At 41.4% G+C, this 14052-nt stretch overlaps 1 protein-coding gene across 1 annotated transcript in view; it reads right to left on the reverse strand.

Moving 5' to 3' along the window:
• Positions 1-14052, reverse strand: part of LOC101859462 (disintegrin and metalloproteinase domain-containing protein 10) — a gene marked incomplete in the record, with an annotated part of 102667 nt that overhangs the window by 16934 nt on the left and 71681 nt on the right. The window contains 4 exon segments of the mRNA XM_005091970.3: positions 6925-7110; positions 7889-8028; positions 12241-12387; positions 13905-14004. Coding sequence (XP_005092027.2) covers positions 6925-7110; positions 7889-8028; positions 12241-12387; positions 13905-14004 — 573 coding nt within the window.

Raw genomic sequence — 14052 nt, forward strand, 5'->3', positions numbered from 1 at the left:
TCACTCACTCACACACACACACACACACACACACACACACACACACACACACACACGCGCGCGCGCGCGCGCGCGCGACGTCCCAGTAGAAAGATCGAGTGCCGGATAAAAACTTATCCCCATACAGGAATCGAATTCAGGTCTTCTGCGCGTGACGGGAAAGCGTCTATCAGCTACACCACAGATGCTGGTGTAGCCTGGTAATAATCGTAACTAGTCACCGTTATCTTAAGTAGGTGGTTTGGTTGGCGGGTGCTTTGGTGTGGTCTGCCCCTTCTTTTCTATCAAACATCTATAGTCAGTCCTATCTCCCCTCCTCTTTTGTGTTTATTATTCTCTTGTAACATCTCGAATCTTCGGCACTTATACAACCTTATTGTATTTGCAAGAGCCGTAAAACTCATACTAAAACCTTATCTTACACGGCTCTCCGCATTAGTTCGCTACGGTAAGTTATTGTACATGTATGTGTGCGACGTCACTTTCAGCACTGAAAGCCTATCTTAGAGCCAGGAGAGACCTCCAGATTTACCCTATAATGTCTCCTTCACGACCGACCCAAGTCTGTGTGGGGCATAGAACCAACTGATAACAGTGAGTGGGTCTCAATTATTCCACAGCAGTGTAATCAAGCATACTATCAAATGAACAACAAGCACGATCATTATCAACGTATAATAAAATAGTGAGAGGGTTTCGAACTAGGGCCATCATCAGTATCACCAAGGATAACAGCCAATGAACTATCATCAACATCATTTTTTGGTAAGCAGGGTAGGAGGGAGAGTCTTGTTTTAATTTTAGACAAATCATCATCATCATCATCATCATCATACAACAGTGAATGTTTATAAGGTTTTGAACTATGGCTGCCCGCAGTATCAAGAGGATAATACCCACTGAACTCTGAGGATAATTAATTGTTCTAGACGGGCAAATAGCTATCAAACGGGCTGGACGAATTTTCAAATTCACGACAAGTCTGCACACAACAACAGATTTGTTTCCCATAAACTAGTACAAGATATTTCTTTTAAACAATAAATAATTATCCGCGCAGGGTCGGGGGAGGATGGGCTGGGATGTGGGAAGTAGGAGAAAAACGCGGCGGGGTGGGGGTGGAGGGGGCGTACGTCCTGCCTAGAATTCAATTTGAGAGCAGAGTAAACATGTTTTTAGAAATCCTGCTTTGTGCAGCATTGTGGCTATAGTCAGGCTACAAAATGACAAACATTCAGGCGTATTATCTAAAAACTAAACAAATAAAAGAAGATTGATTGTAAATGTCGAACGTCTACTATCGACGTAAGTTAAACCATTTTTCATGTGGGATGCCTTGACCTTCCTTGTCTGTCATGGCCAACTTGGGGTGAGAGGGACACTTCTCAGCGAACAGACACTCGAGATATAATAACATCACCTGAAGGAATCAAATTCATATGTTCTGCGAGCAACGGCCAATAGTCTAACCACTGCACCACAAAACTTAGAAACTAACGACGATAATTATGTATGAGAACGTTACGTATTTTGTTTATTTGCAAGTACTCAAATTAAATGTTAGTCAGACTCACGACCCACACTTTTAGTGCATCATTGTCAAATACAACAATTCAAAGTTATTATAGAAAGTAGAAAGAAAAAAAAGCCCACAAAACACAGAGAGAGAGACAAATTATATGAAGAAAATGAGCTTTTTAAAAATTATTTGTAGTCTTCTGAAAACTTCATACAAACACGCAGCCTGAAATATTATTTTCACATGCGTTAAAAACCCTCCAATCAGGAAATAATGCAGATGGTTAATTCAATACTGAATTATACACTTTAATACTCATTCATGCGTAAAGATCCAGTCAATACTGATTTTTGAAAAATACTTGAGAATTATTGACCCCTTTAAAAACAGACCAGTCTGGTACATGCTCATTCCGACGAAGTATATAAGTATATGTAGAGAACAGAATAAATCGCACCGCAGAAAAAGCAAACAGGACACGAATATATAAGATGTTATAACTGTTTCTGTAATTTAAAAAAAACCAAAAAACAATACAAAAGAGCATGATGCGGTCTTGAAATACGATCCAAGCTTTGATGAAGCAACTCACCTTAATACTGTCATGGGTGACACAAAGCAGAACATTGGATAAGACATTGTGGTTAACTGTACAGGTTTATATTATTATTATTAAGCACCCTTTTCTTCAATACATTAGTGTAAACTAACAGGCGCAGCCTCCTAATTCAAAGTCTAAGAGAGTGGTGACCTGGCCAAGAGAGTGATGAGCCTTAAAAACTCCCAAAACAACAGAAATGAATAAAATGGCCCTAAAAAGGATTTGAACCAAAGCCGTCTGCACCATGGCTCAATATGACGGAGCTAACCGAAACTGTGGTGAGGTATAACAGCTCGGTTTGAAGCGAATGTAGAGCCCTACTAAACACAGTAGGTCAAAAGGGAATGTCAAAGAAAACAAATCACCAGGACCCAATTTTTGAAAGAAATAACGAGAGATTGATAGATAGAATACACTAAAGTCAAGGTCTAAGTGTGTGTGAGTACATTTGTGTGTGTGTCTGTATGGGTGTAGGTTTCTCGGGATTGTGTGTGTTGGTGTATGTGTGTATGTGATTGCGAGTGTGTGTCTGTGTGTGTGTGTGTGTGTGTGTGTCTCTCTCTCTCTCTCTCTCTCTGTGTGTGTGTGTGTGTGTGTGTGTGTGTGTGTGTGTGTGTGTGTGTGTGTGAGTGTGTGTTTATTTGCGTTTTCAAAAGACTTCCTAAAATATTTTACACATAGATTTAAATCTACACATACATACGCATCACACACACCATAGAACAAGAACTACAAAACTACAGAGAGAGCCATTTTTAAAAGCAATTCGGTTATGAGGGAAAAACCCAATAACAACAACAGAAAACGCAACTTCACCTCTTAGCCTACGTCTCCTTATGCGCGACGTGACGTCTAGTCGCGCGCGACAGTCGCTAGTGACGAGTCGTGAGGTGTGTATCCTTAAGCGCGTCCACATCGTGCCAAAATTTTCAGTCGTGTGACAAAAGCGATGCTACATTTAACCGTGCGCGACTGGTTAAGCTCTCGCGTGACTGGCAATTCACAGAAGAAAGACAGTGGCACATTTTAATGTCAAGACGGATACGGAACTCTGAAGTCCGTCAGATGGGAGTTTTACGAGCGGCTGACGTTTTTGAATCCGTACACGGCCAATCACGTGTAAGTCCTCCTCCTCCTCCTCCTCCTCCTCCTCCTCCCCTTCCTGATGTCCGTTAAAAAAAAAACAACAGCAAAATTAGATTCACAACACTTGCATTGGATCGATTTGAAGACGAACATCCTCTACACACACACACACACCACCACCACCACCACACACCACAATACATGACACCACTCATCACACCACACCCGGCGTGTCGACCGGCACTCCTTGGCTCGGTATTTTGACCAACGGTCATGCTCTGAACTTGTCACAACCCCAGTCTGTCGCACGCGACGAGACCCTCGATCGCTACACGGACCGAACGCAAGCGACAGTCGCGTACAACTAAACATCGCGTCGAGTGTAAGGAGACGGTTTCTTTTATAATCTTATACGGCGATCGGGAGAATCGACCGACTCGATCGCCTAAAAAACAAACCGACTCGATCGCCTAAAAAACAAACGTTTTTGTTTTCAGTTTCAGGCGATCGAGTCGTGCGATCGGCCCGATCCCGCCGTAGTGGGCACCCCGTATAACTTGACTGATTTTGAGTGGCAAGGACCACACGCAACACGACGTCGCGTCGCGCATAAAGACACAAAGTGGACTTGGTTTTTGGTTGGTTTGCTGTTGTTTGTTTGTTTGTTGTTGGGGGTTTTTTTGGTGGAAGGGGGGAGGGGGGAGATTGGTTTTTTTTTCTTTGGATTTTGGGGGTAGGGGAGGGTGAAATGGAGAAGGAGGGGGACAGGTTAAAAAAAAAATCCACATTAAAACAAACAATACCGGCCATTCAGTGGGCGAAAAAAGCACTAGACAAAAGCAGCAATGGAAAGTAGAGGTAGGGATGAGGGGAGGAGGTGGGGAGAGACAGACAAACAGACAGACAGACAATTCATTTTCAAATGTTTCTAGAATTTTAAATTCATCTTCATAATTATTATCATTATCACCATAAAGCTTTTGTCACAAAATTGCAGGAGATATCTGACTCATTCCATTGCAAGCCTGATCAAAATCTATCTTCACTTCCTTGGTAAAATAAGCTGTTATTTATAGTAAATTTATAGATTAATTCCACAACAAAGAAATCAATGGAAAATAAACAAAAAAATGTTACTAGACAAGGCTGTAATCTAAAGCAACAATTTGAACGTAAAAATGTGTAAGATACTAGCTACACAAATGTGCTTCTCATATTGGGGGGGGGGGATCTTAGCATATTTTTACATCATTCCTTGAATCTATTTGAGTTCTAGAACCTAAAGCTCAAAGCTCCATGCACCGAACACATAATATAGTCTGTTACTTATTCTAGGTCATATATTAAAGAAAAAACCCAACTAAAAACAACTAAATCTACACATGAAATGGAAGATTGTACATTTTTAAAGGTAGACTACTTTATCCATTTTATTCCAATACTGATATTGGGAAAATGTTTCATTCTAAAACAAATCGAATCATAACAATCCACTCAAAAGGTCACTAAACTCTTTCAATGTTGCTCAGCACACACTGTGACACTAGTCTTTAAATTACAAAAAAGTGAGATAATAATCCTTCTTTCCTGTCAAACATCTATCGTCCTTATCTCCCCTTCTTTTTATGTTTGTTACTCTCTTCTAACTCCTCTATTCTTCTGGCGCTCATATGACCTTATGCAGTTGCGAGAGCCGTAAAACTTCTACTAAAACTAAAATGAGATAATAATTGGACATGGAGAGAGTTCAAGGCACTACATTTGAACACTTACAGCTGGGGGTGAGCGCTAGTCGATACTGGCCAGTATTGAGTACCTTATTGACTAAGAGAACCCAATATTGATAAGTGCTGAGAACTTACTAAGATTCAACAAGGATACTAACAAAAGGTTCCTTACTGTAATAATGTCAATCATTTTTTTGCCATAAAAGGCCACGAAATGCAGTAGGCTAGTATATCTACATGCATTAGCCTAGACTGAGTCTTTTGCAGTTAGGGTTTTTTAAGTTAATTTTTGTTTTGTTTTTGGTTGTTGTTTTTGGTTGGGGTTTTTTTTTGGGGGGGGGGGGGGGGGCAGGGCTTCGGTTTTTTTTACACATACTTTTAGAATCCCCCCAACTTCCACCATGGAAATGAGTTGCATTACTTTGTATATCACGGACAATAGTTTTTTGATCAGCAGCCTTTCCAACGCTATTTAGTTACAAAAAAAGTTTGTTTTTTTAAAAATCCCAGCATACCAAAACTTGAGCATTGATTAGTATCGACTAAGCGATGAAAATATCTAAGTACATGTACTTATTGAGCAGTTCGTTCTTAATAACTACTGAGTAATGGTATCGATCAGCACCCACAACTACTTTAACTTACAGCCCCAGCTGTGTATATTTGCCTCACAAGTCCTCATTCCCCCAGGCCCAGTCACACATATTTCCCTCACAGGGCATCGCCCACAGCAAACCCAGTCGTATACTCTAAGGTATTGAATAAAGGGGGGGGGGGGGGGGGGGGGGGGGGGTAGGAATAAAAGGGGAGGGGGGGTGGTGGGGTGGCAGCGGCATATTCAACCTCATATCCCTGTACTAGAAGGAACAAATCTGTTTTATTTCTCCTTCAGTGAATAAAAGAACAAGAGAACATGAAATTTTAGTGATTTTAGTAAGTTACGGTAACAACTTGTCCCATTTGGGTACAAACCAGTTTCATTAAAAAAATATTAACCAATTTACAAAAGTTTTTCAAATGCACAGAAAATTGTGGTAGCCATCCCGGTACTGGTACTAATACTGAGGATAATTTGCCATTTACACACAAAAAAAGTTTAATTCAGAGACGTAGGTTCTAGATATATAATAATTCATATGATGGTCTGTCGTGGCAAGCTGGAAAATAATAAACAGGGGATATGGAATAAGGCGCGGGTGGGGCAAAAAAACTGAAAACTAATAAAGGGGGGGTGGGGGGGGGGACCCTTTATTAAATACCTTAGAGTACTGGTAAAATAATCTAACCTATTGTTTCTAAAAAAATATTCTGCATGTTATCTTTTAAAACTTCAAAGGCAGGCAGTAGAATTTTTTTTTTATGTCTGCCAAAAATTGCAGATATGAAATCAGTATAGGATGGGCCTGAGGAGTCAAGGACTCCAGTTTTACCTGGGCCAGAAGGAAATAAGGGTTACAAGTAGCTTGGTGCTGTAAGGGTTAAATTATTCTGTGAAAAACAACACTGGTCATCAAACACTACCCATGGCATACAAACATTCTTTGAATTAACACCATCATCTCTGTCGCAAGAAAGATGAGTCACCCCAATGAGTTTTTTTAAACACCCTGTAAAAGCACAGCAAACATAGGGGAAAATTTCTACTTGTGACATGGCTGCAAAATATGATGTAAATTGGCCATGAGGAGAAACAAACTGGCGAGAATTGCAAATTCACAACCAGTGGAAATTTTCTTAGTGTGCGCCAGGCCTAAGGCAAGTTCAATCAGAGTGACACAAATTTTTTGCAACAGAAATATAATGCTTCCCATCATGAGAGTGACAACTTCTAATTTCAATGTAAAGGAACAAAAGAGGCTCTGGCGAAAAATAAACAGTGCACATGGCAAGCCAAGGGGAGGAGGGACAATAATATAACATAATAACAACGACAACAAAGGACCTCGAGAACAATGACCATCAAAACTAGTCATTGTAAGTAACATATTTACCTTGTCTGGCTGCTGGCGTGGTCGATTTTGTTGCCGTGGGTTCTGCCCTTGACTTTGGGCTGCTCTCGGCTGCTGTCGTCTTTTCTTCGGATTTGTCCTTGGTGTGTTGTACTTGAACACCCAGACAAACACGCCCATGAAGATGAAAAAGCCGACGCACATCAGTAGAACAGCCCACCACTTTTCCTGAATGAAGGGGATAGAATAGGATTGTTTTGAGTAAAGGAAGAGGAACAGTAAAACTTGTTCTAATGACCACTCATCCAAGACAATCACCAGCGCAAACAACAACTTCCCACTTCCTCTCTAGTGTTCTTCTTTATATTATAACAACTCTCCAAGAGGAGTACCTGTCTAGGATGACCACTTTTCTCCTCCACAATGTGCCGTCCTCTTGAACAGGTTTGACTGTACACTGATACTGGTCATTTAGCATTGGGAAAGAGTAAGTTTTCGAAGGAGTTTTACGCCACTTGCAACACAAGAAAGTCATATTAGTGCCAAACATTAGAGGTGTTATAAGAGAGTAACAAACACAAAAAATAAGAAGGAGAGACGAGGACATCGATGTTTGATAGGAAAGAAGGAGCAAAACACACCGGAGAGACTGATAACTACACACCACTACACGTTTGCACAAAGAGTTGACAGAAAAAACAGAAGCATTGTACTTTCCTGTTTGTTTGAAGCACAGAGAAGCATACCAGCAGAATGATGGCCTAGCAAACATCACCTCAAAACACCCCGGCGCCTCCCCCTGCACCAAAAAAAAAAGAAGAAACAACTCCCAAAACAACCCATAAACCATAAACAAACCAAAAAAATATACAATGATGATCTGGAAGAGATCACCACCTAAACCTTCCCCAATAACAATTCCGCTAAATTTATACTGATGGACAGTCCGGCAGACATACAGACACACAACATGCAAAACAGTTCGTCATAACAACCCAACACTTACTGTAATCCAGTCTGCCACTTTTTGAAAGTTCATGGGGTCAAATATGAGGTCTGTGAGCTGCTTGAAGGGTCCTTCAGCATCGTACTTCCGGCACTTGGACAGAATGTCACAGTAGCCTAGGTAAGCGTCGCATCCAGCCCCTGATTGACAGAACACGAAGAGGATCAATAACATCTTATCACATCTTTTCTTATCAATCTCCCACTTCAGTTCAGCTGCAAAATATTGTGACACTGACTGTTCAAAGGCCCAGCACTATCATTCACATACTTCAGTCCCTGCCAGTAACCAAATGGAAACACTTTTTGAAAGGAGAACAACAAAATAAATTGCTGCAAAATGAAGAAACTTGAATATTACAGTTTGGTAAGTATTCAGCAATTAGGAAATTGTCCATTTCACCACTAGGACTTCATGATGAACAATGTAAAACAAACTAGAGGACATCAAACATTCTACACTAGAGAGCCAGGGTCTAGGCCTACGACCTTTTAACTTAGACACCCCCTCCCCCACCCCCTCCCGAGGCACTAGACATAGCACAAAGACAAAATGCAGGTGGTTGGAGTACACCACTGGTAGGTCCTACTTCTTTTCTTTTCCCCTGATGTTTCTGTTGTTCTGTCTTGATCTAATTCTTTTTTAATTAAAACAAATTGTTTCAGGAAAGAAAAGCAGATTGACACAAAAATGGTTATTTAATGCTGGGAAAGAGTCAGACATGCAGATAGAAACAGACGGAAAGTAAAGAAGTAGGACCTGCCAGTGGCGCCTTCCAACCACGCACACAACTAAAACTTTAAAAAGCCTAAAACAAAGACGACCTTTGAGAAAACATAATAGGACATACAGTCTGCCCTACCAGAATGTGAGACATACGTCCCAAAAGAAAACAAGAGCTTCAATCCCCCCTTTCAACAAATTATTTCAGTAAATCTTTTCAGTTCGAACAAACAGAAGCACACTGATGCTTGGAAGGTCATTAAGTGCAGGGTAAAAGATAAAAGAAAGACAGACAGTTGGAAGCTGCAGAAGGAAAGTTAAGAAGAAGGACCTCTAAACTGACAAAAACAATTAAACGGCACAGCAAGAGAAATAAAGTAGGATTGAATAGTCACAATCAATGAGAAAATCAGAAAGAAAAATGGAGGTGCAGTAGGAGGTAAGGGAGTGGTGGGTTTTGTGGGAGTGAAACGCAAATCGTCACTGGGCTAGCAAAATGGCATAACTCAAGAGTTGTGCCAAAAAACGACTGGCCTTTTATTTTGTTCGATGGTACTATATCTATCTTTTTGCTGAATCCTACAGGAGAAACTACACCAAACAGCTTCCCACCAAAGAAATCACTCCAGAATCATCAATACTGTTGAGCGAAACCCAACATTTTATAAGGAAAAGCCCCACAAACAAAGCGTCAGGTATTGATAACATCACAGCAGAAGAGATCAAGCTAAGCGGCCATATCGGTGAACTCTAGCAATGGAGGATATTTAACCTGGCCTGGGCGACAAAAACAATACCCGATGACTGGCAACGAGCTGTCATTGTACCTATTTGGAAAAAGAAAGGCGACAAAAGAGACTGTGGAACCTACAGAGGAATATCCCTTCTCAGCCTTGTGGGTAAAATGTTTGCCAAGATACTGGAAATGAGAATGTGACCAATTATAGAGATTCAACTCAGTGAATCCCAGTTTGGCTTAAAAAAAGGCAGGGGCCCTACTGACATTTTTGCGTTAAGACAGTTGTGTGAGACTGCCATTGCACATGACAAAGACCTCAATATCTTCTTCGTGGACCAGGAAAAGGCATTCGACCGGGTAAATAGATGTCAACTTTGGGAAGTCTTAGAGGAATATGGTGTAACATGATAATTGCTGAAGAATATCATGGCAGTTTATAAGAACAGCCTGTAAGCCGTAAGACCAACAGAAGTACTAAAATATTGGTTCCCCATCAGGTCCAGGTTGAGACAAGGGTGTGTTCTCTCTCCTCTTCTCTTCATCACTTACATGGGTAAGATCATGTAAGCAACAAATGACAACATCACTGAACTGTACGAGCTTCTATTGGCTGATGACCAGAGTATATTAAATACAGATAAAGAGGAATTACAAAAACACACCACAAAACTAAATGAGGAATGTAAACACCTACACATGAAAATTTCCTTTTCAGAAACAAGTTATGAAGGTCAGAAGAAACCCAGGGAAACTCAACATCCTTGTTGACGGAACACAACTCAAACAAGTAGAGGAATTTAAATATTTGGGAAGCATCTTCACACAAGATAGGCGTATGGACAAAGAAATAGAAACAAGAACTACGAAGGCAAATGCAGTGACCTACCAGCTAGCACCCCTGCTCAGTTACAAGAACATCCCAACCAAAGTGAAATCCCAGATCATCAATAGCATCTTCATACCAACCTTAACATGCCAGTGCCAAACATGGTCTCTAAACAAGGCAAAAGAAAGAACTATTACATGTATCTTATTTTATTTTTTTAAATTTGTGCTCAACAGGTAGCATGCAGGGTTGAACTGGGGAGGGCTGTACTGTTAGGAAATATAGGGGGGCTTCCCCCAGGTAAAGTGAATTCATTGCATTGTGATGACTCCACTCGCCCCGGGACGGAGAGTCGTCCAACAGGTGAACCCACAAGTCATGGTACTTATTACTTTCGATAAGCAATCCGGTTGAGAACAATCCGAGAAATAAAAGTATACTAAACAGGATATGTCCAAGTAACATCAACGCAAGTGTACACATATTAAGAAAAGACAAAACTTACAGACGCAAACACAAAAACACTACACCCATACAAGCAAAATTAGTATCTCTATTTGGTCCCTCCTACCAACTCGTCTTGGCCCAGTAGTTTAGGTACTAATACTGACAAAGTCACCACCATAGTATGAGACTTCGAACAAACTTTCGGAACCTTCGGTGACACTGTAAAGATGACTCCACCAGGGAGTGGGACAGAGGATGCCCACCTCGTGACTCGAAAAGCTGAGGAAAGTAGGACTAACATGATCTAAACAATTAACTACTAACCAGTTGTGGTAGCCATTTCCAGTTAGGGGTATGGTAACACTTAGATGTGTTTGTTTTTGTAAAGTGTTTTACGGCGCTCGCAACTGCATAGGTCATATGAGCGCGCGGGACACTCCTAATATTTTCAGTTGGTAGGAAATTTTGAATTTTGCCCGCGTGGCGGTCGAAGCCTATTCTTATCGATTTTAGACCACCAAGGGATCCTTAACGTGCGCAACTTGCACACAGGCCCTCCGAGATTTTTCGCCCTACTTAGATGTGTAACTTACCAAAAAACGTTATAATTATAAGAGTGAAGAAACATATGTATCTACTTATTTATTAATGTATTTATTTATACGTAAAACATTTTCCTGTGTGTTTACTCTAAGACTAACAGCTAATTTCAAAACCCAAAATGCAGCACAGTTTGTTGTTATTACTAAACACAAAAGCGTCAGATGACAGAATTGGGCAGGCTAAAAAAACAAACAAAAAAGGCACAGGAAAGAAAAATCAGTGCATGGGAAATGAGGTGTCTCCACAAAACCATCAACCTCACCAGAAGAGACCGCATAAGAAACAAAACCATACGTCTACAAACCGGAATACCACCAGTAATAAAATTCATAGAGCGTCAAAGAGTCAAATGGTTTGGAGATCTAACCAGAAGGCCCCAGAAACAACTAGCGGCTAGAGCTTACAAGTTACAACACCCGAGAATCCAGCTTCAAATCAAGAGGAAGACGAAGGAAGACGAAGAAAGACCAGGCTGGATAGTGTCAAAAAGGTCCTGGAAAAACACAACATATCTATGACAGACGCTACACACCTAGCACAGAGCCGAAAACCTGCACCTCCCCTCGACATCCTAAGGAAACCAGAGGAAGGAAAAAGTAAAAGTAAAGTAAGTATATCTATCTCTGTGTTGGCTGTCAAAAAAGAAATATGCATGGAAAGTTTTACCATGCTTAATGCTAGAAGATAAATAGTCTAGTTAAACAGGTTTTTTTTTCCATTCATCTAAAAAGTAGCCTACCGTAGCAAAAATGAGATGTGCCATTTTGCTAGCGCAGTGCCGATATGTGAGTGAGTGTGTGTGTGTGTGTGTGTGTGTGTGTGTGTGTGTGTGTGTGTGTGTGTGCGTGTGCTTATGTATGAGTGTGTGAGTGTGTGTGCGTGTGTGTGCGCGTGCGTGCGTGTGTGTGTGTATGTGTGTGTGTGTGTGCTTATGTATGAGTGTGTGAGTGTGTATGCGTGTGTGTGGGAGGGTGGTGAGTGGGGGAGGGGGTGTGTGCAAAAACATGTTTTTACCTGGAGGTTTCTTAATGCCCAAAGAGGTGTCTGACGAATTCTTCCCCTCTCTGATTCGCTGGAGCAAGTCCCTGAAGTTCTTGTTCACAGGCAAATTAATCTTCGCCGCATCAATAGAGCTGATGCATTCACTATCGGGGGATGCTCCTGAAAGACCAGCAGATTTGTTATCATATTATAAAATGAAGGTTTAACATAAGCTATAGATTTTTTTCCTTCAAAATGCACAGAGTGAAATTACTTCTTTTACATACGCTACGGGAAATTGAAAAGAAAAAAGGTTTATTTCTACTTCTTCATAATTTAATACAGGAGTAGGCAACTTCCAGCCTAAAAAGGATTTCTATCCAACCAAATGTCCATCTAGTTACAGTAGTCTCCGCCTAAATGCACGGTGCTCGGGAGGACTCCTTAGCGTGTGTTTATACGGAGCGTGCGTTTACATGAACCTTTGCAAGGGGAGGAAGGGACGCAGTCATCTCAATTCCTTAAATTACTCTAGTGACCTCCCTTGGAGAGAGGGGGTCATTTCGGCAGATAATGTGACAACATGTGACTGTTTTGTGAAAGATTCCCCGACAGGGGTTAAGAATACAAAGGCGTTGAAAGGGGGGGTGGGGGGCAGACTCATTGTAATGGATATGCACTATAAACGTTGGGAACCGATACCCATAAGAGGAAACTTGGTGGTGATAGTCATAGAGACGACGGACCAGCCACGTGGCTTTCTAAGCGACCATCTCCGACCGTCAATTCATGCAGAATCATTCTCTACATTCAGAGAAACATTTTCTCTTGTGATTCGTTGAACAAGTACATTGTAAGTTCTTCGAGTGCAGCTGATTAGGCTTACTTGGCTAATCGTTAATCCTATAGAAACTTGTCTAGTGTTTTACGGCACTTACGCGTGTCGCGCATCAGGCCTAGATCTAACAAAACATTACACGCAGTCATCCAAACACCAGTCGGAAACTTTCTCTCAACAAAGATACATTTCCAGTGACCAATCAAAAAACATTTCAGTTCCCCAACCCCCCCCTCCCCCACCCCTCCCCCTCAACATTTAACCGACCGGCCCTAGACCGAGACCACTGTGTCAGTGGAAAGTAGGGTGTGAAAACGCTGTCCATCACTCTCTTTGTTCGGCGTGAGGGGCAGTCTCACCAAATATCCCTTTTCTATGCTTGTCTTATGCAGGCTGCGCAGGCTGTAGTGAAAATTTATCCTCATCAAGCGTAACCTGTCGGCGTGTTTCGCGGATTGAAGCGTCCGTTTAGAGGGAGTGACCGTGCGTTTGCACGTCTAAATTATATAGTAAAAAACCCGTCAGATGAAGAAAGCGTGTGTTTGAGCGGAGCGTGCTTTTGTATGGCGTGCATTTAGGCGGAGACTACTGTACTTAGTTTTGAAAAGAGTTTTATGACAACACAATAAGGTCATATAGGTGCTGAATATTAGAGCTATTACAAGGGAATAACAAACACATAAAAACAACAATGAGGAGAGATATGGAAGATAGACATTTGATAGGAAAGAAGGAGCAAACCGCTCTAGAGCACCCACCAACCACCCACTAGCACCTTCCAACAGCCTGCCAAACACTCGTGGTATAACTGACTCAAAAACACAAACGACACACTTACAACACCAGTGAAAAGACTTACGACACGACTCGTAACACATCTGTCCATCAGAGGCTCCATCGGCTTTGCTCAGCATGCACTCTTCCCAGCCAATGTACTGACACACTGAGGCCTGGCATTGCTGTGAAGTTAACACATCATCAGAAAACAGGTCAAGCCAAAATGTTTC

The sequence above is a fragment of the Aplysia californica genome, unplaced genomic scaffold (genome assembly GCF_000002075.1).
Source record: "Aplysia californica isolate F4 #8 unplaced genomic scaffold, AplCal3.0 scaffold00038, whole genome shotgun sequence".
Classification (NCBI taxonomy): Eukaryota; Metazoa; Mollusca; class Gastropoda; order Aplysiida; family Aplysiidae; genus Aplysia; species Aplysia californica.